At 46.5% G+C, this 27,183-nt stretch overlaps 2 protein-coding genes across 2 annotated transcripts in view; one reads left to right on the top strand and one right to left on the bottom strand.

The window, feature by feature from the left end:
- Nucleotides 1–102: 102 nt before the first annotated feature.
- Nucleotides 103–4,699, bottom strand: RPA3 (replication protein A3). The gene is made up of 4 exons (XM_069729351.1): nt 4,539–4,699; nt 4,219–4,293; nt 1,656–1,764; nt 103–280 (listed from the first exon to the last, which is right to left on the bottom strand). The coding sequence occupies exons 1-4, from the start codon at nt 4,635–4,637 to the stop codon at nt 198–200; spliced, it is 366 nt and encodes a 121-aa protein (XP_069585452.1). The 5' UTR covers nt 4,638–4,699; the 3' UTR covers nt 103–197.
- Nucleotides 4,700–5,066: 367 nt separating this feature from the next.
- Nucleotides 5,067–27,183, top strand: part of UMAD1 (UBAP1-MVB12-associated (UMA) domain containing 1) — a 29,218-nt gene continuing 7,101 nt past the window's right edge. The window contains exons 1-3 of the mRNA XM_069729349.1: nt 5,067–5,157; nt 6,597–6,700; nt 25,710–25,786. Coding sequence (XP_069585450.1) covers nt 6,619–6,700; nt 25,710–25,786 — 159 coding nt within the window. The 5' untranslated portion in view covers nt 5,067–5,157; nt 6,597–6,618. The remainder of the gene's footprint in view (nt 5,158–6,596; nt 6,701–25,709; nt 25,787–27,183) is intronic.

Raw genomic sequence — 27,183 nt, 5'->3', positions numbered from 1 at the left:
ATGGGTGTACTAGGCCGGGTAGCAGCACCAAGAACCTGGGAGACATCAGGATGTCAGCTCCCACGGATTATACATATTCACAAATAGACACAGACCAGAAACTAAAAAAAGAAAATAACTATTTATATTGAGATTTACAGAGCCGCTGCTGGAGTAAGACGGTAGCAGAACCTGGATTACCAGCGGGCGGAAGAGGCTTATTCCAGTCCTTTCTGTCCAAAGGGATAATACTGAGGAAATTCATGAATTATCTTCAAGGCTTCATCGTAAACGTTCAGATCTGGAGAAAACGGACAAGAAAGTGTTCTGCTTACACAAGGTGACCGGCGTCCTTACAATTACACATGTAATGTCAATATGGCTGTCCGCACTGTCAGGACAGACCCTGCGATGTATACGGAGGTCCACATCCTCAGAACCAATCATTTACCCCCGGACAGCTCTGCTCTATTAGCACAAAAAAAGAGAAGACTGGAGCATGCGTGTGCACCGAGGAAGGAGGGCGCCACCCACTCATGACATCATCGTGATACCCTGTGACATCAGTCCCCCAGACCTTATAAGGGCATAGAGTCCATTAAATGGAATAACATTAAGCTTAGTGTAGGGGCATACATATACCCACCAATCGACCTCTTCTGAGGCACGAGACTGATACCAGATTCTCTTCTCGGGATCACAGCTCTGTGTGACCCAGAAGTTGTCTCATTCTGACTCTCCATAGACCTGCATTGTAAGAGCAGCATCCAGCTCCCACATAGACCCCAGTGTAAGGGCGCAATCAGACAGACGTATAACATGGGCGACAATCGCATCGCAGTGCACGGATTGGGCCATGGGGAGACCATGCACTGCGATCGTCGGCCATGTTATACAGCCGGCTAACGGCACACTGACCCAGAGCGTTGGAAAATCAGTTCCTTGACTCAAGAGGAGCAGAGGAAAATCAAGGGAGACGGAGCTCGGTGAGTACATTCACACAGGTTACAAGGGTTAATGAGCGTTTCTTTTAGTCTATGTTCTCCCCGCGTTTCTGGGTTTCCTCCCACGTTCCAAAGACATACTGATAGGGAATGTAGATTGTGAGCCCTAATGGGGACTGATGATAATGTCTGTAAAGCGCTGTGGAATTAATGGCGCTGTATAAGTGAGTAAAAACTAAAATTTTAATAAATGTGCTTAAGGCTAAATATTTTTATAAGTGGGTTTCATTAAAATAACATTGTTTCAGTGTTTGCATTCTGTATGCGCTGTGTGTTTACACCGGCAATTGTCGACTGCAGAATGAATTAACAGAGAATCAGTCAGCGAGCTCCCGCAGATTGAGACTTTTTCACTTTTATCTGTCTTTTTCCGAGCTCTCCTCTCTGCTGGTTTAGGACCACAGTACAAGAAACAAAAAGCATAATAACCAAGAGGTGGTATTGTTTTAGGCCTACATATATGCAGTTAAGATTTAAAAATAAAGTAAAGGATGACAGCCCCACCCCCTCCTGGGTTTCAGCCTTTGGGGGCCCCCATTGATCCCAAGAATGATTTTGCAGGGGACCACAAAGGGCGTACAGAACCGCAGGGACTAAATATTGTCACGGCCGGTGCAGCGTCTCAGTGCATAAAGAAATTATTTTGGTTTCAGTAAAGACCCTTGTTCTCACCAAAAGAGGCCACGTCTTCTCTGAAAGGGATGTACGACACCCCCAGGATTGTGGCTTTCGGGGTAACTTTGCCGACAACTTCAACCACACCGGATAATTCTTCATCGAGCTGAGAAAAAACAAAAGGAGACGACCGGAGGTGAATAATCACCAGGAAACTAAAAAAGTGATCACGGGTCATATCAAAGATCTCTGCTTGCAATCATGGACTGGAAATCATTACTTTTATAGTCAGTCCTGCTCACGTAAGGACCAGACAGCACGGTAACAGGCTGCGGATCAGAGCGGCCATCACACGAGGGGCACAGGAAATCAGGCTCAAAATAACGACAACAAGCAGAGATCTCCAGAACCATCAGGAACAGGGGAATAAAAATAATAAAATAATCTTTACCTTACACAGTAAATGGCCTAAATCTGCTGAAACCATACTATGTCTTTAAATACAATGTCAAAAACCTGACCTGCACATCCAAACATAGACTGAGTGTGAACAGGTGCTGAACCCAGAGTCGCCAACTCGTATATAGTTAAGTAAAAAGGGCAGCACACTGCAGCGCCGAAACATGCAAACTTGAAAACACGAAATTTGAACTGCATTACTGCACTAGAAATATGAAAAATGAGAGCTTTTAGCGCATAAAAATGGCCATATTTATGTGTACCTCGTAGCCACTTTACGGCATCTCTCTTATACGAGGTCCTACGCTTGACCTACCTCATTGAGAATAAACGTCTCCATCTGAACGGGTACATGTGAAACCTCTTCTTGGACTCAAATTCTCACTCTCTGTGGAGGGGTATTAGACCTACTATAATTAAAACACCTGAAGCTAGGAGGCGGGGAGTGCACGATCAGAAGGCTAGAGAATACATTTCAAATTTCGTGTTTGCATGTTTTGGCGCTGCAGTGTGCTGCCCTTTTTACTTAACTATTTAAATACAATGTATCATCAGAAAATGAACGATTGCTTAAATCAGATATTTATAACAAAAGTTAAACTTTTGTTTAAAATCTTTCAAATCACAAAAAATTTAATAAAAACATAATATGGCAGCCATCACATCGGTTACTAAGTTTAATACTAGACTCCAACTTCCTGTTCTTCAGAAGAACATGGGCAGCAATAAACCCAATATCAGTCTATAGAAGTGTTATCTGAGCATGCTCTAATGTGTACTGGAGGAGGTGAGCTGTGACATCGCCTATTGTGAATGGTGGATCCTGTCTATCTACTGTGTATAGAGGTGTTATCAGACATTGTACAGGAGGAGGAGGTGAGCTGTGACATCACCTACTGTGAATGGTGGATTCTGTGTTATCAGTCATTATACAGGAGGAGGAGGTGAGCTGTGACATAACCTATTGTGAATAGTGGATCCTGTGTTATCTACTGTATATACAGGAGGAGGAGGTGAGCTGTGACATCGCCTACTGTGAATGGTGGATCCTGTGTTATCTACTGTATATAGAGGTATTATCAGTCATGGTACAGGAGGAGGAGGTCAGCTGTGACATCACCTACTGTGAATGGTGGATTCTGTGTTATCAGTCATTATACAGGAGGAGGAGGTGAGCTGTGACATCACCTATTGTGAATGGTGGATCCTGTGTTATGTATTCTATATAGAGGTGTTATCAGTCATTGTACAGGAGGAGGAGGTGAGCTGTGATATCACCTATTGTGAAAGGTGGATCCTGTGTTATCTACTGTATATAGAGGTGTTATCAGTCATTGTACAGGAGGAGGAGGTGAGCTGTGATATCACCTATTGTGAAAGGTGGATCCTGTGTTATCTACTGTATATAGAGGTGTTATCAGTCATTGTACAGGAGGAGGAGGTGAGCTGTGACATCACCTATTGTAGATGGTGGATCCTGTGTTATCTACTGTATATACAGGAGGAGGTGAGCTGTGACATCACCTATTGTAGATGGTGGATCCTGTGTTATCTACTGTATATACAGGAGGAGGTGAGCTGTGACATCACCTATTGTAGATGGTGGATCCTGTGTTATCTACTGTATATACAGGAGGAGGTGAGCTGTGACATCACCTATTGTAGATGGTGGATCCTGTGTTATCTACTGTATATACAGGAGGAGGTGAGCTGTGACATCACCTATTGTAGATGGTGGATCCTGTGTTATCTACTGTATATACAGGAGGAGGTGAGCTGTGACATCACCTATTGTAGATGGTGGATCCTGTGTTATCTACTGTATATACAGGAGGAGGTGAGCTGTGACATCACCTATTGTAGATGGTGGATCCTGTGTTATCTACTGTATATACAGGAGGAGGTGAGCTGTGACATCACCTATTGTAGATGGTGGATCCTGTGTTATCTACTGTATATACAGGAGGAGGTGAGCTGTGACATCACGTTGTGTATCCTGGGTTATGTACAGGCGTGATCAGTCATTGTACAGGAGGCAGTGAGGATCTAGCATTAGGCTTAAGAATGGAAATTGCAAGATTACAGATTGTAAAATAATAATTAAAAACCAATAAGTGACCCATGCTACGCCCTTCCCATGTCCTCTCTGGCAGCCACTGACCGGTTCCGCTAGCTCCACCGTGGCGTTCTTTCCGGCTCCGTCACACAGGGTGAATGATGTCCCCGTGGGGTGAACCTGGAAGAGGAGATAGCCGTCAGTATATAAATCCTGTATATATATATATATCAGGGGTCGGAGGAAAAAGGACAAAAGTGCAGGAGCCGACACGGGCACCAGGGGGATCTCAGGCCACACTGGAGTCCTACATTCCCAGGGGGAACACACGGAGAACACAGAGCAGACAGCGCCCAGAGCTGCATCAGGCCATGCTGGGCCTTGTAGTCCTGGGGGGCGGTAATGAAGCTACTCGGTGCCGTTACCTTCTCCACCCGGCCCACGAAGCACACCGGCTTCCCTATGTACTGGGCCAGCATGCTGGTGTTGATCCGCACCCGCGGCGCGTCGCTCACATCCCCCATGTTCTGTCTCCGGGATATTCTTCTAAATCTACAGGCGGGAAACTACTGACAACACCACGTGATACCCGCCGACCAATTAAGAACGCAGCGACAATCCACTGCACACTTTGACACCGTTTCCAGCCAATCACTACCAAGCTTTCGGTTTGCTCAGCCAATCAAGAAGAGACGGTTATGACGTGCCTGGAACGCAAGTTCCGCCATATTAGAAAGTGGCAAAATCTATTACAGTTTACATAGATTTATGAGAATTCTGACGATCGCGGGGTGACAGTGGTTAAATATCTAATCTGATTCACGGTTATTAATATAATAACGATATTGGATTATTTTTGTACCGTTGGAATCATGAGTGTGATGGAACCTTTGTGAAGGGTTCGGGGAAGAATTTTAACGACGGACCAAGGCGCATGCGCTGTCTGTAAATTAGGGCTCGTGACGTCAGAGACTGGTTAGTCACCTTAGTGACGGCTGTTGGAGACGTGGTTAGCGGTTTGGGAGGACAGAGGTGCAGCTGGAGGTGAGTGGTGCCGGCATTGGGCTGTCATGGCGGTTGTAGTCGTCACTTGGATGGACGATATGTTGTTACCATCCCCCATATGGGACTTGTTTCCTCTCGTTGTCCTACTGCCTAAATCCCCCCATGTTTCGCAACTTTTCTAGCTGTCAACAGATATAGAAGAGCGAAGCAATATCCTCGTTTATTTCCCTCTGTGATTGGACTCCGAAAGTCACATGACCGACTCGTTTCGCCAAAAATGTGTATTTGATGCAAAACGTTGGGTTCAAATTGTGGGAATCGTCCTTTTGTAATGGGGGGGCTAATGTCTCGCGGTTACAGGGGAGGCGCCACGCTGCCTATGAAGTTGCCCTCTAGTCCGGCAGCCAAAAATGGTTTCTATGACAACATCATTGTTTTTCCTCATCTCGGTCCCCCATAAGAGAGGACAAAGGTCCCAGGACTCGGGCTGCTGTAATCTCTGCCCTGGGGCCTGATTAGGGATGACTTTGTCTTCTTGTCAAGACCTAACTGGCTCCCAAAAAGTAAAAAAAAAAAGAATAAAAAAGCAAATTCTAAGTAAAGGGATTGTCCAGTAATGGAGATTTCTCATCTCTCCCGGGTGTAGGTCTGATCGCTAGTATCTAGATCAGGGGTCCTGAGTGCTTCCCTCATCCTCATTTCTGGATGCCCCCCAAGGGCAGCAGTGGAGGGCCAGCATGTGTGATGATGCCACCCAGCTTCAGTACCTCCGGGCAGGGCCAGCCCCATCACCTGGGCAAGTGTCGGCCATTGTGCCCCTTGTATTTATGAAGCTATATCAGTAGCTGAGCCGTGCAGCTGGCAGCTATTTAACCCCTTAGATGCTGCAGGCAGTTGTGAGGTTGAATATGGAGGAAGGTGTCCCTTCTGATACCCATCGCCCCCCCCCCCCCCCCCCTCAACATGGCTGCAGGTTCCTGATGCGATTGTCATTGCAGCCGTGGATTTTTGTATAAAAATCCATGAGAACCTATTGGGTGTTGCTGTGTACGTAGCCATAGATTGTGATTAGAGCCGCGCCCATATTTGATCACCGCTCCATTCCAGCTTCTACTTGCCATAGTCACACAGTAAAGATATCAGGGTCTTGTATCTGTCAAGGTCTCCGAAATCAGTCACTTATCCCTCTATTAATCAGTTCCCTAATGTGATTTTTGCTGTGACCCCCCTAGGGGACTGCACAGAGCAGGAACACATCTCATAATTTGCCATGACGGCTTATATTCCCTGCAGACTTTGGGTTTGTTTGGTATATTTCTTTGAGTTGGATGTTTTTCTCCGGACCCTCCCCTCCCCCCCACACACCTTTCAGATACATAAAAAATTAGATTCACATTCTATTACATAATTTCTGGGCATGGCTTGTTATTTCCTGTTATATCCAAGTCATTCATGGTTTTTCTTTTTTGTTTTTCAAGAGCCAGTGGCAAAGCTTCAACAATGTTCAGCTTTTTCCGGAAAAGCCAAGAAACAAAGAAAAATCCAGTGTCGGATAAGGATCCCGATGATTTTGTTTTCCTGGGTAAGTTCTTCTTTTAGAGGGAGATTCTAATACATAATGAGGTGATACCTGGCAGGGGGATTAACACTACAAGCAATAGGGAGAGAAGACCCCGTCCTTTATAGATAACCACCAAACATTGATTCCAGTAACAGGTCTCAAGAGCTGGGGTAGATCTGATGCCTTTGTCACTCCAATTGTATTCCCCGCTGAGCGCCCTCTCCTCCTGGTTGATTGACAGCCTGTGCTGTGCGACTTCAGACACAGGAGCTGTTAGTCATGCAGGAGGAGGACAGGGAATAGAGCTGGAGTGATGGAGGCTTAAAGGGACGCTGTCACCTGAATTTGGAGGGAACAATCTTCAGCCATGGAGGCGGGGTTTTTGATTCACCCTTTCCTTACCCGCTGGCTACATGCTGGCTGCAATATTGGATTGAAGTTCATTCTCTGTCCTCCATAGTACATGACTGCACAAGGCAATCTATGGCGTGTACTACGGAGGACAGAGAATGAACTTCAATCCAATATTGCAGCCAGCATGCAGCCAGCGGGTAAGGAAAGGGTGAATCACACACAAAACCCCGCCTCCATGGCTGAAGATTGTTCCCTCCAAATTCAGGTGACAGTGTCCCTTTAAGATCTATCATAGTCCTTCAGCCCCCATTCATTCTTCGTGAGACAGCTGGAGACTGAGAAAGCTGACCGCTATACACTGTGTGCACAATTATTAGGCAAGTTGTATTTTGATCACATGATACTTTTTATACATGTTGTCCTACTCCAAGCTGTGCAAGCTTGAGCCAACTACCAATTAAGTAAATCAGGTGATGTGCATCTCAGTAATGAGGAGGGGTGTTGTATAATGACATCAACACCCTATATAAGATGTGCGTAATTATTAGGCATCTTCCTTTCCTTTGGCAAAATGGGTCAGAAGAGAGATTTGATGGGCTCTGAAAAGTCCAAAATTGTGAGATGTCTTGCAGAGGGATGCAGCAGTCTTGAAATCGCCATTAAACGCTTGATTGTTCGGAGATCACGCTTCAAAAGTTTGGCAAATAGCCAACAGGGTCGCAAGAAGTGTGTTGGGCAAAGAAGGCGCAAAATAACTGCCCATGAATTGAGGAAAATCAAGCGCGAAGCTGCCAAGATGCCATTTGCCACCAGTTTTGCCATATTTCAGAGCTGCAACGCTACTGGAGTAACAAAAAGCACAAGGTGTGCGATACTCAGGGACATGGCCAAGGTAAGGAAGGCTGAAAAACGACCACCTCTGAAGAAGGAACATAAGATAAAACATCAAGACTGGGCCAAGAAATATCTGAAGACTGACTTTTCACAGGTTTTATGGACTGATGAAATGAGAGTGACTCTTGATGGGCCAGATGGATGGGCAGAGGCTGGATCAGTAAAGGGCAGAGAGCTCCACTCCGACGCCAGCAAGGTGGAGGTGGGGACTGGTATGGGCTGGGATCATCAAAGATGAACTTGTGGGACCTTTTTGGGTTGAGGATGGAGTGAAGCTCAACTCCCAGACCTACTGCCAGTTTCTGGAAGACAACTTCTTCAAGCAGTGGTACAGGAAGAAGTCGGTATCGTTCAAGAAAAACATGATTTTCATGCAGGACAATGCTCCATCACATGCCTCCAACTACTCCACAGCGTGGCCGGCCAGTAAAGGTCTCAAAGAAGTAAAAATAATGACATGGCCCCTTGTTCACCTGATCTGAACCCAATAGAGAACCTGTGGTCCCTCATAAAATGTGAGATATACAGGGAGGGAGAACAGTCCACCTCTCGGAACAGTGTCTGGAGGCTGTGGTGACCGCTGCACGCAATGTTGGTCGTAAACAGATCAAGCAACTGACAGAATCTATGGATAGAAGGCTGCTGAGTGCCATCATAAAGAAAGGGGGCTATATTGGGCACTAATTTTGGGGGGTTTTGTTTCTGCATGTCAGAAATGTTTATTTCTAAATTTTGTGCAGTTATATTGGTTTACCTGGTGAAAATAAACAAGTGAGATGGGAATATATTTGGTTTTTATTAAGTTGCCTAATAATTCTGCACAGTAATAGTTACCTACACTAACAGATATCCTCCTAATATAGCCAAATCTAAAAAAAAAAAACCACTCCAACTTCCAAAAATATTAATCTTTGATATTTATGAGCCTTTTGGGTTGATTGAGAACATAGTTGTTGATCAATAATAAAAATAATCCTCTAAAATACAACTTGCCTAATAATTCTACACACAGTGTAGTCTGGCCTTCCCATAAATAATGAACTCTGTGGTAGGGAACATGTGCGGCCACCGCTCCTTTCAGATGGGCATTTCTGAGCCCTAGTCTCAATCCACTGGGACTCCACCTATATACAGGTCCTTCTCAAAAAATTAGCATATAGTGTTAAATTTCATTATTTACCATAATGTAATGATTACAATTAAACTTTCATATATTATAGATTCATTATCCACCAACTGAAATTTGTCAGGTCTTTTATTGTTTTAATACTGATGATTTTGGCATACAACTCCTGATAACCCAAAAAACCTGTCTCAATAAATTAGCATATTTCACCCATCCAATCAAATAAAAGTGTTTTTTAATAACAAACAAAAAAACCAACAAATAATAATGTTCAGTTATGCACTCAATACTTGGTCTGGAATCCTTTGGCAGAAATGACTGCTTCAATGCGGCGTGGCATGGAGGCAATCAGCCTGTGACACTGCTGAGATGTTATGGAGGCCCAGGATGCTTCAATAGCGGCCTTAAGCTCATCCAGAGTGTTGGGTCTTGCGTCTCTCAACTTTCTCTTCACAATATCCCACAGATTCTCTATGGGGTTCAGGTCAGGAGAGTTGGCAGGCCAATTGAGCACAGTAATACCATGGTCAGTAAACCATTTACCAGTGGTTTTGGCACTGTGAGCAGGTGCCAGGTCGTGCTGAAAAATGAAATCTTCATCTCCATAAAGCATTTCAGCCGATGGAAGCATGAAGTGCTCCAAAATCTCCTGATAGCTAGCTGCATTGACCCTGCTCTTGATGAAACACAGTGGACCAACACCAGCAGCTGACATGGCACCCCACACCATCACTGACTGTGGGTACTTGACACTGGACTTCAGGCATTTTGGCATTTCCTTCTCCCCAGTCTTCCTCCAGACTCTGGCACCTTGATTTCCGAATGACATGCAAAATTTGCTTTCATCAGAAAAAAGTACTTGGGACCACTTAGCAACAGTCCAGTGCTGCTTCTCTGTAGCTCAAAAGTGGCTTTACCTGGGGAATGCGGCACCTGTAGCCCATTTCCTGCACACGCCTGTGCACGGTGGCTCTGGATGTTTCCACACCAGACTCAGTCCACTGCTTCCTCAGGTTCCCCAAGGTCTGGAATCGGTCCTTCTCCACAATCTTCCTCAGGGTCCGGTCTCCTCTTCTCGTTGTACAGCGTTTTCTGCCACATTGTTTCCTTCCAACAGACTTACCATTGAGGTGCCTTGATACAGCACTCTGGGAACAGCCTATTTGTTGAGAAATTTCTTTCTGGGTCTTACCCTCTTGCTTGAGGGTGTCAATGATGGCCTTCTTGACATCTGTCAGGTCGCTAGTCTTACCCATGATGGGGGTTTTGAGTAATGAACCAGGCAGGGAGTTTATAAAAGCCTCAGGTATCTTTTGCATGTGTTTAGAGTTAATTAGTTGATTCAGAAGATTAGGGTAATAGGTCGTTTAGAGAACCTTTTCTTGATATGCTAATTTATTGAGACAGGTTTTTTGGGTAATCAGGAGTTGTATGCCAAAATCATCAGTATTAAAACAATAAAAGACCTGACAAATTTCAGTTGGTGGATAATGAATCTATAATATATGAAAGTTTAATTGTAATCATTACATTATGGTAAATAATGAAATTTAACACTATATGCTAATTTTTTGAGAAGGACCTGTACAAGTAATAACCTGTGTGGTCAAGCGGTAATTTTGTTCAATCATCGACCTCCAGAGTCACAGTACTGAGGTCAGTGATTGGTTGCAGCAGTCCCTTGTGTAGACTGACATTGCTGGAACCAAATAAACAAAGGTGACGGGAAATTTGAACGGGTTTTCCAAAGATTAAAAGTTATCCCCTATGTATAGGATAAGAGACAAGCTACTGATCACTGGGGGCTTCACTGCCGGGATCCACAACCCCAGTGAGCCTAAGAACAGGGCTCTGATGCACATGCAGAATCTCCTCTTCATTCAGTCTGTTACTGACATCTGCAGAGACCCGCTCTCCCACTGATCAGTAAAATAGTATAGAAAATAACCTGTGATACTGTGAAAACCCCTTTAACACGTGAGTAGTGCTGATTTCTTCCTAGCCCCTCTGTTGCGGAACGTAAATGGGCCGTCCTCACCCAGCGTTCTTCCTCAGACTCCTAAATCACAGACCTTCCTGGCGATCCAGTACGGGTCACGCTATGTCCATGTATTTTAGGGTTTGGTACATGAAACCTTTAAAAATATTACCTTTAAGCAGTAGAATCCAGACAAACAAGAAGCTTAAGAAATTCACCCCGCAGTCACTAAATGTGACGTAGTGAACACCGCGAGCTGAGAAATCACTTTTCTGTACATAACTCTGTAGTGAGAGATCAGATTTTTGCAATTCGATTTCGTTAAAAATGTTGCACCTTTTGACTTTTACCTGTTCTTTGTTTACCCAGACATTGAGCTTTGGTGCAGTCTGTGGTCATAATTCATCTAGGAGGAAATCCGAAAAACTCACAATAAAAGCTCATCCTAATAAGCTCACTGATCGACTCGGCTCATTCTGCAGCCAGCGTTGTGCAGGGAAACCTACAACCTGTTAAAGTCAGACGTGCAAAATGCTTATATATTTTTAGCCCAAATTTTTGCAAAGTAAGCAAACCAAAGGTGTCCACATAAGTGGGTCTTTTCACATGGTGATTTTTCCGTGGATCTTTTGTCTGGAGGTTAAAAAAAAAAAAAAACAGACATCCTATTTTGGTCCAATGTGTTGACCAAACTCACCCATCCACATGAGATCCGAGTCTGCGTTTTTCACTTACTGCTTGCTAAAAAAAATGGTGAGAAACCGCCATCATTTATTTTATTTTTTTTCGTATAGAAAAAGCAGATGACGCACACTAATACAACAAAAAAAATGTAGCACAAAGACGTGAAAAAAATTGCTGACGTGTGAATAAGACCCAAGAACGAGAACCTGTACTTATAGCCGCGTCCTGCTTTACAGCTAGAATGGGAAGAACTACTGATCCCAGCTTTGAATCTCGCACGTATTGGGCATCCACATGCCAATTTAAGGCTAGCTATGGGTCTTCACACTCGCAGCATGGCTGTCACGTCAGGCTGCCGTTACAAAGGGTCAAATATGCAGCAAATGTGACATCCACCTTTGCTTCATGGCAAACTGCAGTTCTCCTGACTTCCACTAGGTGGCAGCATGCGTTTCCCTTATTTCATACTGTGTGTTTGGTTCATGGTTTCCTTGACGATCCCCAATCCCTGGATGCAACATATGAGCTATGCGGTCATGTGCACCCTATTGTTCCCTGTTATCAGCCGGAGGATGTAATTTTCTTCAGAGGGATGTTTAATATAAACTATGCAGAACCCCCTTGGCTCCTATGATGGCCGCTTTACATGGAGATCACATTTATATCCCGGCTACAAGTGAAGGAGCTGGAACTTCCTTTCACTCACTGGCATGCACTGCTCCTATTATTGCACCCAATTTTCTACCAGCACGATTGTTTCTAGAACTTCCTTTCACTCACCAGCATGTACGGCTTCCATCGCTGCCTTTATTTCCTGGCAGCACAATAAATTCTGGAACATGCATTCATTCACTAGCATGCAAAGCTCTTATCATTTATCCCTATCCCTGAATGCAATAGGTGCTGTTATTTTCATGTCACTCACCAGTATGCACTGCTCCTTTTATTGCCCCTTATTTTCTGCCAGCACAATAGGTGCTGCAACTTCCTTTCGTTCACCAGCATGCATTGCTCCTGTCATTGCTGTCTCATACTTTGCCCCCTACTTTGTGTATATCTGGAAGTAGAATACACAAGGGTCAGACTACACAATGTATTTGTTGTCTGTTACCATGGAGATCCATTGTCTGCATAGCAGCTGTAGACACAAAAAGAAAAAGTTTTAGTTAGGTCCTAGTGCAAACTCGGTTTATTTTCCATTTTAAATACAGTAATAAAATAATTGCCAATTTGGACATAGCATTTTAAAGGAATGTGGGACCTTCAGATTACTTTGGACATATGTCAGAAAATTTGATATGTGAGGGTCCCGGAGACCCCCACTGATTGCTAATGAAGGGGCAGAAGCCCTCAGCCAGGTGAAACGTGACTAAGGGCTCAGGCTATGAGGAGGGCAGCCTACGGCCCCTTCATTTTAGAGGTTGCGGGGGTCTTTGACTACTGTTCAATGGCAGCATGGAAAAGGTTCTGCAGCTTTGTGCCTTTGTGTTCGGAGTCCTCACTATCTATTCTTGATCTCAGTGACTGGGAACCCTATTATTTACATCTAGATACAGATCTGTTACTTTCCACAGCTGAGGGTTTGCTACTCTTGTTTTTTTCCGGGGCCTCACACTGATTACTGCTCCTCGGCTTATTAAATTGCAGCAGAGATCTCTATTTGGGATATGGCGGTAGTTAGACCCAGAGGATGACCTGCATAGGCTCGGATTGTAGCCACTAGCTGCCTTTTGGGCAGTCTCCATTGGAAATTGCTGGGGTAGAAGTTCAGGTGTGCACAGTGCAATGAACAAATATTCGGGGTACTTGCCACTAGTTGGGCCTGTTGTTTAGCAATTGTTCAAACTTAATTGGAGATTTTGTCTGGTAACATCCCAATTCTTTTGCTCTGTAACTTCCCGTCTGTTTTGTTTGTGTGCCGTTCCTCTTTACCAGTGTTCTGCCAGCACTGTAGGTACTGGAACTACATTTTTATTTACTTACCAGCATGCTTTGCTCCTGTCATTGCCCACTGACTTGACTGCCATGAATTGAAAGCTTATCTTTCTGTTGTGCCTGTCGTTTCTGCAGAATTGAGAACCCCTTGCCTTTCCCGGGGGGGTTGGGGAGGGGGCGGGGGGAGACACCGCAGGATACACCGCAGGATACACAGGAGGCTGTGCAGGGAGACACCGCAGGATACACAGAAGGTAGCGCAGGGATACACAGGAGGTGACACAGCAGGATACACAGGAGGCGATGAAGGGAGACCCAGCAGGATACACAGGAGGCGATGAAGGGAGACCCAGCAGGATACACAGGAGGCTGCGCAGGGAGACACCGCAGGATACACAGAAGGTAGCGCAGGGATACACAGGAGGTGACACAGCAGGATACACAGGAGGCGATGCAGGGAGACACAGCAGGATACACAGAAGGTAGCGCAGGGATACACAGGAGGTGACACAGCAGGATACACAGGAGGCGATGCAGGGAGACACCGCAGGATACACAGAAGGTAGCGCAGGGATACACAGGAGGTGACACAGCAGGATACACAGGAGGCGATGCAGGGAGACACAGCAGGATACACAGAAGGTAGCGCAGGGATACACAGGAGGTGACACAGCAGGATACACAGGAGGCGATGCAGGGAGGCACCGCAGGATACACAGAAGGTAGCGCAGGGATACACAGGAGGTGACACAGCAGGATACACAGGAGGCGATGCAGGGAGACACAGCAGGATACACAGGAGGTGACACAGCAGGATACACAGGAGGCGATGCAGGGAGACACCGCAGGATACACAGAAGGTAGCGCAGGGATACACAGGAGGTGACACAGCAGGATACACAGGAGGCGATGCAGGGAGACACCGCAGGATACACAGAAGGTAGCGCAGGGATACACAGGAGGTGACACAGCAGGATACACAGGAGGCGATGCAGGGAGAGACAGCAGGATACACAGGAGGTGACACAGCAGGATACACAGGAGGTGACACAGCAGGATACACAGGAGGCGATGCAGGGAGACACCGCAGGATACACAGAAGGTAGCGCAGGGATACACAGGAGGTGACAGCAGGATACACAGGAGGCGATGCAGGGAGACACAGCAGGATACACAGGAGGCGATGCAGGGAGACACAGGAGGCGATGCAGGGAGACACAGGAGGCGATGCAGGGAGACACAGCAGGATACACAGGAGGCGATGCAGGGAGACACAGCAGGATACACAGGAGGCGATGCAGGGAGACACAGGAGGTGACACAGCAGGATACACAGGAGGCGATGCAGGGAGACACAGCAGGATACACAGGAGGCGATGCAGGGAGACACAGCAGGATGCACAGGAGGCGATGCAGGGAGACACAGCAGGATACACAGAAGGTAGCGCAGGGATACACAGGAGGTGACACAGCAGGATACACAGGAGGCGATGCAGAGAGGCACAGGAGGATACACAGGAGGCGATGCAGGGAGACACAGCAGGAGACACAGGAGGCGATGCAGGGAGACACAGCAGGATACACAGGAGGCGATGCAGGAAGACACAGCAGGAGACACAGGAGGCGGCGCAGGGAGACACAACAGGATACCCAGAAGGCTGTGCAGGAGATAGTAACATAGTTAGTAAGGCCGAAAAAAGACATTTGTCCATCCAGTTCAGCCTATATTCCATCATAATAAATCCCCAGATCTACGTCCTTCTACAGAACCTAATAATTGTATGATACAATATTGTTCTGCTCCAGGAAGACATCCAGGCCTCTCTTGAACCCCTCGACTGAGTTCGCCATCACCACCTCCTCAGGCAAGCAATTCCAGATTCTCACTGCCCTAACAGTAAAGAATCCTCTTCTATGTTGGTGGAAAAACCTTCTCTCCTCCAGACGCAAAGAATGCCCCCTTGTGCCCGTCACCTTCCTTGGTATAAACAGATCCTCAGCGAGATATTTGTATTGTCCCCTTATATACTTATACATGGTTATTAGATCGCCCCTCAGTCGTCTTTTTTCTAGACTAAATTAGAAGTAGGAAGACACAGCAGGATACCCATTAGGCGGCGCAGGGAGACACAACAGGATACCCAGGGGGTGGCGCAGGGAGACATAGTAGGTTACACAGCAGGATACCCATGTGGCTGTGCAGGGAGACACAGCAGGATACACAGAAGACGCAGGAGACACACAACGGTTGAAAATATTTGGACAACATAACTTTATAATTAAAGGAATTTCCAGATTATCTATTACACCAAGTTGTCAGAAAGTACACAGTCCATTTTTTATACTGTACTGTCCAGAATATGTGTAACATGCGGAGGCTAATTTTTCCGACAGTCACAAACTTTTTACCTTTTAAAATTGGAATTAAATTCTTGAAATTCCTCCTTGTGATTAAGATTTGATGATACTGTCACTGGAAACTTACGGCAGCGTGATTCTCTAAGCTGAAACATGTGAAATAGCTGAAATAATTGGACATATTAACTTTTATCATCTGCTTCACCCCCGAATGTGTTTCCATAATACTCTAATGTTGGCATTTACAGTAGAAGTCCTATAATCCGGGACCGTCATACTGGATAATCGGGAGCGGCTTCAGGTCTGATGTATACACTATATACTACCACAACATATGGGGTCAGCAACTTCAGTGGCACTTTATTGTTGTATACATATTAAAGGGCTCAGAACAGCTCCCATTATGGAAGACCCAAGTTATCGGTGACACCAGATGCCATCCATGCCGCGCTCCCTCTCCTCACACCTCGTAGTCTAACTCAGGCTGAGTCGGAGACATTGTTCATCGTCTTTTCACATTGAGTCTTATACAGATAATATCAGAGAATTACTGCAGCTGCATCCCCCTCCTTGTCTTGTATCAGAGAATTACTGCAGCTGCATCCTTTCAAGGGGTCCAAGTGTCTGTTGCATCTTTTTAGGAGGTTCAAATGTCTATTGCCTCCTTGCCGAGGGTCCAAGTGCCTATTGCCTCCTTGCAAGGGGTCCAAGTGCCTATTGCCTCCTTGCCGAGGGTCCAAGTGCCTATTGCCTCCTTGGCGAGGGTCCAAGTGCCTATTGCCTCCTTGGCGAGGGTCCAAGTGCCTATTGCCTCCTTGGCGAGGGTCCAAGTGCCTATTGCCTCCTTGGCGAGGGTCCAAGTGCCTATTGCCTCCTTGGCGAGGGTCCAAGTGCCTATTGCCTCCTTGGCGAGGGTCCAAGTGCCTATTGCCTCCTTGGCGATGGTCCAAGTGCCTATTGCCTCCTTGGCGATGGTCCAAGTGCCTATTGCCTCCTTGGCGAGGGTCCAAGTGCCTATTGCCTCCTTGCCGAGGGTCCAAGTGCCTATTGCCTCCTTGGCGAGGGTCCAAGTGCCTATTGCCTCCTTGGCGAGGGTCCAAGTGCCTATTGCCTCCTTGCAGGGGGTCCAAGTGCCTATTGCCTCCTTGCAGAGGGTCCAAGAGCCTATTGCCTCCTTGCAGGAGGTCCAAGTGCCGATTGCCTCCTTGCCGAGGGTCCAAGTGCCGATTGCCTCCTTGCCGAGGGTCCAAGTGCCTATTGCCTCCTTGCAGGGGGTCCAAGTGCCTATTGCCTCCTTGCCGAGGGTCCAAGTGCCTATTGCCTCCTTGCCGAGGGTCCAAGTGCCTATTGCCTCCTTGCCGAGGGTCCAAGTGCCTATTGCCTCCTTGCCGAGGGTCCAAGTACCTATTACAGCCCCTTAAATTCCCTATAGATTGGTGGGGAGCCTGATCCAGAGACCTCTACAGGTCGCTCAAATCACATGCATAAGCCGATTGCAGCTCAGAGGATCCACTTCTCCGACCCATGATGGCAGATGACCGAGTCTTCCAACATCCAAACTGGAAATCGAAGGGGGAGTCGATCATTTGGTAGCTCGATCAATTAGCCCCATCTGTGTGATAAAGCGGGCAGAACTTCCAGGATCAAGCTGCAAAGAGTAAATATAACCCCAGACCATGATGATAAATATTACCGCCCCCCTCTCACAGCACACGTGCCCCCCCTGTACAGTCTAATCCCAGATAATCAGCATTTATTGCAAACAAATGTACTTAATCCAAAGCAAATTCTAAGGAGACGTCTGATCCGCAAATTACCGTCCTGACTTTCTGCAGATTATTGCTCCACTTTCTGAATGCTTTACATGAAGACTTCCAGACTTACATACAGTGGAGTCAATTTTAGTCTTCAGCATCAAGACCCAGTGCATTGATCATTACCCCAATCTCGCTCCGAAATACCCCCTCCCGCGAAATTTACACCCACTTTAAAAAAAAAAAAAATGTGCCCTAAAGTTGTAAAACTTTGCATAAAAAGGTTTGTGGCCTTTCAGTTTTATGCTTGAATTCTGGTGAAAGGGGCTCTTCCCAAAATGACCCACCGAAAATATGGAGCTATCTGGTAGCCTGACCGTAAGGGCAATTACTTTTGAAAGAACACCATGTAATACCACATCTCGCCTGCAGTGGGCAGAAATCAGCTGAACATATCTATAGAAGGGGGTTATTTCGGAGCTTACGGCGTACTGTTTACCCCTTAGAGTTCTACTGTTTTTTGTTTTTTTTTTGTAGATGGATATTGCTGGATAGAGTTTGTAAAAACGAGACATTTTGCAATTTACTCCTTCTTAAAATGTTTAGCCATTGTTGAATTACATCTCGTTGCCTAGGAGACCGACCGCTGCTGCTAGGCATGAGAACATGTTCAGCGCTTACAAGCTCTTTTGTATTGAGCTTGTGTGCTCTGTTTTGATGCTGGCCGAAATTGTTGAACGCCATTACCTCCTTATCCCAGCCAGCTTATTACAGGATAGACAGCAGCGGCGGTCGGTCTCCTAGGCAATAATTTATAAAGAAAAGTGTTTATCTCAAGAACGGCTACAAATTTTAATAAGCCGTAAATTGCAAAATTTCTTGTTTTTACAAACGTTATCCCAAAAATATCCATCTAAGAAGATGGGGGGAAAAAAAACGAACCCTTTAAATACAAAGGTATTACAGTATTCAGTAGGCGTCTGCTCTCCTAGTAGTGACTGCATGTGTAAATTACAGGGGTTCTCCAGAATTCCCCCAATATGGGACAGGGAAAGATCAAGGAGGCGCATTCTGTGACCGCAGGCTACTTGTATGGGGTCATAGACCAGAACATACAGATCAGTCCTGCTGAACTGGGATGACTGGGAAGCCGCTGTTTGCATTGCATTGTATGTGCAGGGTTCATGGTTTCCTCCCCTGCAGGCTCGGCCTGCGTCAGAGGCATTGGCCGGGCTTAGTATGGAATGTATACATGTGAACCTCAGTGGCGGCATTATAAGAGCAGCAATCCCAGGAGCCAGACACCTATGTACTGGCTCTGCTGCTACTTCCAACATCATGGTTTTAGTTTTTTCCTGGAGAAATGATATAATAATGACGTCTCTCATACACAGCACACACAGACACGAGAGGGATTCCTGCTCCCCTGAAGCAGCAGCAACATGATGGATTTTCTCTGATCGCCCATGACGGCACCACGGAGAGAGGGGATCCGCCCACCAAGGACAGGAAACCTACGGATAAAAAGGTGGTACCACTCTCCTGCATCAGTTGGTTTCCTGTCCTTGATGGGAGACCTACGGACTTACCAGTCAGCGTTGGAATTCCGGGGCCAACCAGTCCGATTCAGGCAGCTGGGGTCCCTCTGCCTCGGCTGGGGTGGTGACCCGAGGCACCACCGCTGGGGGCTAGTGGGCCTCAAGGGTGCGTGGAGGAGGTGACAAGGAGTTCGCGGTCACCTCCTCAGGTAAGATGCAGCAGCGGCAACATCCAGGGGGGTCCCTCTGTGGTTGCGGGAGGTGCGGCGTGGCCCTCCCCTAGCTCGCGTCAGCCTGCACACTGCAACGCCATCGGGCTTGCAGAGCCGCGCAATAAGGGTCTGCATAGGACCGGGGGTGCCAGTCAGCAGCGCCATATCTGTACTCCGGGCGCCATCTTGGAAAGTCGGCGCATGCCCGGAACTGCGCTGGTCTCGCGAGACGCCGGGGCGCCGCGGAAGCGACTGCGCAGGCGTCGGCGTTCGGCGCTCCTCGCCGTAGTCTGGACGTTCCATAGATCCCGACATGACGCTTAGGCGTTCTACAAGACGCAGGAGCGTCTGCGCAGGCGCCAGCGTTTCAGCGCTCCTCGTGCCGGCCGGGCGCTACTGCGCAGGCGCCGGGAAGTAAAAAAAAAAAAAAAAAAGAGGAGCAGCGGGAAAGTTTAAATGGGAGGATTTACTTCCCCCCCAGTGGCTCTGCAGTATATTGGCAGGAGCCTCAGGAGCAGTCGTGTCAGCGCCATCGTAGCAAGTGTTGTTTTGCGCAGACCAGCAGCAGCAGTATGAGCGACCCGGCATCTCCCTTGCCTGAATCACCTACACCTATAGCATCGCCGCAGCAGCAAAAAAGGCGGCTTCAGAAAGGTTACCAGGACACCAGCAAAGAACGCCAAAGGTCTCAACACAGCAAGGAGTCCAGCACGGCGTCGGTGAAAAAGCCAGAGGCTGAGAATTCCCAACCGGTATTTATGGGTCCTGGAGGTGGTAAGTTGATCTTCGTGAAAGTTAGAGACAGTAAGATTATTATTTGTCTCTTTTAGGGGAGGAAAAGCGTAGGTAAAACCAAGCACAAGGTCTGTGCCATCTGTAAAGAGGATCTTCCACTCGCCTGGGAGAAGCAGCCATGTAATTCCTGCATACAGCAGACGGTATCAGAAAGCCTGCCCGGGTTTGCAACAGATCTTAAAAACCTGATTAAAGAGCAGGTGGAAGACACCTTTAAATCCCTTAAAAGGGGAAGAAAACGGAGAAGGACCAGACACAGGTCCCCGTCCTCAGTCTCTAAATCTGACAGCGATAGTGCGAGTTCAGTATCCTCCGACTCCTCCTCCGCATCTTCGTCATCCACTTCTTCCTCAGGAGGTCACAATTGTTTCCCATTAGAGGACACTGATGGCCTCATAAAGGCAGTGAGGAGTACTATGGGGTTAGTAGACTCCCACCCTAAAAAATCAGCACAAGACATTATGTTTGGGGGCTTAGAACAAAAAAAGAGGAGAGCTTTTCCGCTTAATGAAATAATTGCAGCGCTAATCAAAAAGGAATGGAAAAAACCCATGAAAAAGACTCTCCTAACTCCCAAAAGGAAATACCCCTTTGAGGATGAATCCTGCTCCTTTTGGGAAAAAGCCCCCAAATTAGATGTAGCAATAGCGAAAGCATCAAAGAAATTCGCTCTCCCGTTCGAGGACATGGGGGTCCTAAAAGACCCTATGGACAAGAAGGCGGATGCCTTCCTCAAGGGCTCTTGGGAGTCAGCGGGAGGAAGCCTGAAACCGGCAGTGGCAGCAGCTTGCACATCTCGCTCCCTAATGATCTGGTTGAATCAACTAGAGGGTCAATTAAAGGGGAAAACTTCCCGAGACTTGATGCTGAAGACATTACCCGTAATAAGGAGCTGCGGCCTTTCTGGCTGACGCCTCGGCAGACTCTATAAGATTAGCTGCCAGGTCGGCAGTATTTGCTAATGCGGCCAGGCGTGCCCTCTGGCTTAAGAATTGGCCTGGCGATCTACAAACAAAAACAAAATTGTGTACTATCCCCTGCGAAGGGGAGTTTTTGTTCGGTTCCACATTAGATGATATCTTGGAAAAAGCAGGGGACAAGAAAAAGTCCTTTCCCTCTCTAGGTCTCCCCTCTTACCGGAAGCCCTTTCGGAACAAGAGGTTTTTCCGTAAGAACCCTGGGAGAGGCCAGGGAAAGTGGGAGGATAAGAGGAACAAGAACAAGGGGTTCATCTTTAACAAAAACCCCAGCGATACCAAGAAGCCTTCTCAATGAAGGTTCGCCCCAGGTGGGAGGGAGGTTATCTCTTTCTCCCAGCCTGGAAAAAGATTACCTCCAGTCAATGGATTCTAAACATCATAGAATCAGGTCTGAGGCTGACATTCAAAAAATGGCCCCGTCCCTCTTTTACGATGACATCTATAAGATCTTCGGCAGAAGAACAGCTGGCACTGGAAAACGAGGTCATCGGGCTAGTAAAAAAAGGAGTACTCCTGGAGGTTCCCCCACAAGAAAGAGGGCAAGGGTACTATTCCCCTCTATTCCTGAGGAAGAAACCAGACGGTTCCTTCAGGACCATTATAAATCTAAAAAAACTAAACGATTACTTGGACGTTCAAGCATTCAAGATGGAAACGATAAAATCATCTATCAAAATGTTGTTTCCCCAATGCTTCATGGTGGTCCTGGACCTAAAGGACGCATATTATCACGTCCCAATACACAAGGATCACCAGAGGTTCCTCAGGATGGCAGTTCACATCAGGGGAGTCCTAAAACACTTCCAATTTTCAGCTCTACCATTTGGCCTTGCCATAGCCCCGAGGGTTTTCACAAAGCTGATAGCAGAGGTAATGGCTCACCTCAGGGAAGAAAATACCCTAATCGTTCCATATCTGGACGATTTCTTGGTGATAGGCTCCTCCCCGCAACATTGCGAGGATCAACTGGCAATAGTGATGCATTCTTTAAAGGAATTGGGCTGGCTAATAAACATAGAGAAATCCAGACTAATGCCTTCTCAGGTCCAGGAGTATCTAGGTCTCACTCTAGACTCCAAAAAGATGGAGTGTCGGCTCCCAGAGAACAAGATACAAAAACTAAAAAGTTTAGTATCAAGAACCCAATCTCTCCCCTCCATAACACTCCGTCAGGCCATGTCCCTCTTAGGCTCCATGACCTCTTGTATTCCAGCGGTCCAGTGGGCCCAATTACATTCGAGAGTCCTTCAATGGCAGATATTATCGGAGCAAATCCATCTAGGAGGGCATTTAGACGGGCAGTTGACTCTATCTCCTCGCACCAATCACTCTCTAACATGGTGGAAATCGCAGGAAAATCTTTCCCAGGGAGTCCCATGGGTAATTCAGGTCTCGAAAGTCCTGACTACAGACGCAAGCCCTTCAGGGTGGGGGGCCCATCTGGGCGACCTAGTAGCCCAGGGCATTTGGTCTCCATCTCTGGTAAACAAATCCTCCAACATGAAGGAACTCCTTGCAGTAAAATTTGGCCTTCAAGAATTCTTGGGGGTCCTTCACTCTCACCATGTAAGAGTAATGTCGGACAACCGGGTGGTAGTATCTTACCTAAATCACCAGGGGGGTACCCGTTCCAAAAATCTAATGGAAGTGACCGACTCAATCCTGCAAATAGCCGAGAGCAATCTCTTATCCCTAACAAGCCTACACATAAGGGGAGTAGACAATTACAAAGCAGACTTCCTCAGCCGGTCCAGCCTAAAACAGGGGGAATGGGAACTAAATCGGTCAATATTCACCCAGATCACAGAAAGATGGGGTGTTCCCAAAATAGATCTCTTTGCGAGCCATCTAAACAAAAAAGTAGCCTCCTTTTGCTCCCTATCTCCTCTGGGGAACCCAGTAGCGGTGGACGCTTTCCTGATATCTTGGGGTCACCATCTGGTCTATGCCTTCCCTCCTCTTATTCTGATTCCAGCAGTGCTGAGGAAGATTTGGGAGGACGGGGCGCTGGTCATCCTAATTGCCCCGTTCTGGCCGAAGAGACCTTGGTTCTCATGGATGAGGAAGATGTCAATATCCGACCCTTGGGTATTACCAGACCTTCAGGATCTATTGTCGCAGGGCCCAGTCTGTCATCCACGAGTCAAGAACTTGCACTTGACAGCTTGGCTCTTGAAAGGAAATTATTAGAGAGCAGAGGGTTCTCTCCGGGGCTAATCTCAACTCTGTTACAAAGTAGGAAGCCGGTTACAACAAAACAATACGGCAAGGTATGGAAAAAATTTCTGTCTTCAGGTGTAAGAATAGGGAAAGAAATTCCCCTTACTTCCATACTAGAATTCCTACAAAATGGGTTGGAGATGGGGTTGGCCACTAGTACCCTAAAAGTTCATGTGGCAGCTTTGGGAGCGCTATTCAATTTTGACTTGGCTTCAAACAGATGGGTCTCTAGATTTATCAGGGCAGCAGGAAGATCGAGGCCTCTTCCAGTAAAAGTTGTTCCTCAATGGGACTTAAACTTGGTTCTTAAAGCCCTGACTAGTACTCCATTTGAACCATTACGCGAAGCTTCACTGAAAAATTTATCTCTAAAAACTGCTCTGTTAGTCGCCCTCACTTCTGCCCGTAGGGTTAGCGACTTACAGGCTCTCTCAGCCAATCCTCCCTACACACAATTTCTAGAGGATAGTCATTTTAAAAACAGACCCAGCATATCTACCGAAAGTGGCTTCAAAATTTCACAGGTCCCAAGAGATATCTCTCCCCTCCTTCTGTCCCAACCCTAAAAATAAGGAGGAACAAACATTACATACACTAGATGTAAAAAGGTGTCTCTTACATTACATAGAAGCCACTAGAGAGAGTAGGGAGGATCCCTCTCTGTTTGTGTGTTTCCAGGGTCCCCGGAAGGGGAAAAAAGCATCCAAAGCCACCATAGCAAGATGGATCACAGACGCCATCAGTCTCTCATACTCGGCAAGTGGGATGTCCGTTCCCGGGGAGGTTAAGGCTCACTCAACAAGGGCAGTGGCAACTTCCTGGGCGGAGAAGGCCGGAGCTTCCATAGACCAGATATGTAGAGCTGCTACCTGGTCTTCACCATCCACATTCTATAGGCACTATAGATTGGACCTAATCTCCTCTTCAGACCTTACTTTCGGTAAAAGGGTTCTGGAGGCGGTGGTCCCTCCCTGAATGTACTATCTATGCAATTCTCTCCGTGGTGCCGTCATGGGCGATCAGAGAAAAATATAGTTCTTACCGATAACGGTATTTCTCTGAGCCCATGACGGCACCCGTACATTCCCTCCCTTCACTTATGGGTGCGCACATCAAATTAGTGCCATAGTCTATTTATAGTCTTTAAACACGCGGTATCTCGTTATGATAAACAGTTAAAATTTACAAATGTTTTAGTAGTCTCCCATCGTTCTCTATGTAAAACAACTGATGCAGGAGAGTGGTACCGCCTTTTTATCCGTAGGTTTCCTGTCCTTGGTGGGCGGATCCCCTCTCTCCGTGGTGCCGTCATGGGCTCAGAGAAATACCGTTATCGGTAAGAACTATATTTTTCCTTACAGTGGGGGAAATAAGTATTTGATCCCTTGCTGATTTTGTAAGTTTGCCCACTGACAGACATGACAAATCACTTGCTATAAATTTGTTTGCATTTTGCAGTGAGAAATGAGTATTTGATCCCCTACAACCATATAAAGTTCTGGCTCTTAATGGTTGGTAGGGGATCAAATACTTATTTCCCGCACTGTAGTAGTGTAAAGCTGTGCGGATGTGATTCCAGCACTGAGGGTAAATACACAATTACTAGAAAGTAGCAGTACGGAGGCCATTATAGAGTAGTGTAGCTGTGAATCCAGCTGAAGGATGAGCTAAACCCTAAATACAAATCTGCAACATAGAGGATGTTATACAGCCGTACTGAGCAGTGTAGCTGCAAATCCATGGAGATGAGCAATTGCAAGAAGCAGACGCTGGAAACGTGGAGAGTAGTGAGTACCTGCTGAGTTTGATATTTTAGGTATTTTGAAAAGTTTGGGGAAAATGGACAATCCTTTTTAAGAGATGTAATATTCCTTAAAGGGGATATAAAGCGCAGTGAAAATACATTTAATTTAGCGTCCTATAGTCCAGTACTTGCCTCCACCATTGATCTACAAGACCCATCTGTCAGCAGTCTCCAGGATGATTACGGTAATAGCCTGAGAATCCAGGTTCTCAGGATAGACTATGCTGGGACTTGTAGTTTTATGGTTGGAGTCTTGCAGTTGCCTGGAGGAGCTCCACACTTACAGATCACCATTCTGTATTCCTGTGTGACCTCCTGATACTCCGGAGCTTTGCCAGATTACACAGCTTTGCCTATTTGAGCTCCGGCTCCCGTAACGTTCCTTTGTGTTTTGTACAGGGCAGACTCCTGCGGAGCAGAGGGACAGCACACCGCCATTCCCTGGGAGCGATCTCTCCTACAATCTGCCTTACCAGGTAATGTAGAAGCCGCGCCTGCACTCAGGATCTCCAGAAATGCTTTTTGGCTTTGGTTCTCGGCCAACTTCTCGGAGCCTTTCAGAATTAAAAGCTTTGGAATCCAAGAAAGGTCAATGAATAATGGAAGTGTGTGAGCTTCAAGTGAGAGCCGTCGCCGGGATTCTTAGACCATGGAGGATTCAAGGAATTCTTATGTCGAGAAGCCGTTACACAGCTCCTTTCTTCTTCTACTCTGGATATCACATGCAGAATTACATCTAATGCCGTCTTCATATAGCAGTAATGAAAACTCCATTATTTCACATTAACAAGCGATGGCAGTCACGGGTCACACCATTCACAGAGTCTAAACGTGGTATACAGTTATAATCAACAGAAAAAGGAGCGTCGTTGTCTAGATGCATGACGCTACTTACATCCTGTATTATACCCCAGAGCTGCACTCAATATTCTGCTGGTGCAGTCACTGTGTACATACATTACATTACTGATCCTCAGTTACATCCTGTATTATACCCCAGAGCTGCACTCACTATTCTGCTGGTGCAGTCACTGTTTATACATTGCTGATCCTGAGTTATATCTTGTATTATACCCCAGAGCTGCACTCGCTATTCTGCTGGTGCAATCACGGTGTACATACATTACATTACTGATCCTGAGTTACATCCTGTATTATACTCCAGAGCTGCACTCACTATTCTGCTGGTGCAGTCACTGTGTACATACATTACATTACTGATCCTGAGTTACATCCTGTATTATACTCCAGAGCTGCACTCACTATTCTGCTGGTGCAGTCACTGTGTACGTACATTACATTACTGATCCTGAGTTACATCCAGTATTATACGCCAGAGCTGCACTCACTATTCTGCTGGTGCAGTCACTGTGTACGTACATTACATTACTGATCCTGAGTTACATCCAGTATTATACGCCAGAGCTGCACTCACTATTCTGCTGGTGCAGTCACTGTGTACATACATTACATTACTGATCCTGAGTTACATCCTGTATTATACCCCAGAGCTGCACTCACTATTCTGCTGGTGCAGTCACTGTGTACATACATTATATCACTGATCCTGAGTTACATCCTGTATTATACCCCAGAGCTGCACTCACTATTCTGCTGGTGCAGTCACTGTGTACATACATTACATTACTGATCCTGAGTTACATCCTGTATTATACCCCAGAGCTGCACTCACTATTCTGCTGGTGCAGTCACTGTGTACATACATTACATTACTGATCCTGAGTTACCTCCTGTATTATACCCCAGAGCTGCACTCACTATTCTGCTGGTGCAGTCACTGTGTACATACATTACATTACTGATCCTGAGTTACATCCTGTATTATACCCCAGAGCTGCACTCACTATTCTGC

This window comes from Ranitomeya imitator, chromosome 6, assembly GCF_032444005.1.
Source record: "Ranitomeya imitator isolate aRanImi1 chromosome 6, aRanImi1.pri, whole genome shotgun sequence".
Lineage (NCBI taxonomy): Eukaryota > Metazoa > Chordata > Amphibia > Anura > Dendrobatidae > Ranitomeya > Ranitomeya imitator.
Note: the sequence above shows the minus strand (reverse complement) of the source record. Positions and strands in the feature narration are given on the sequence as shown.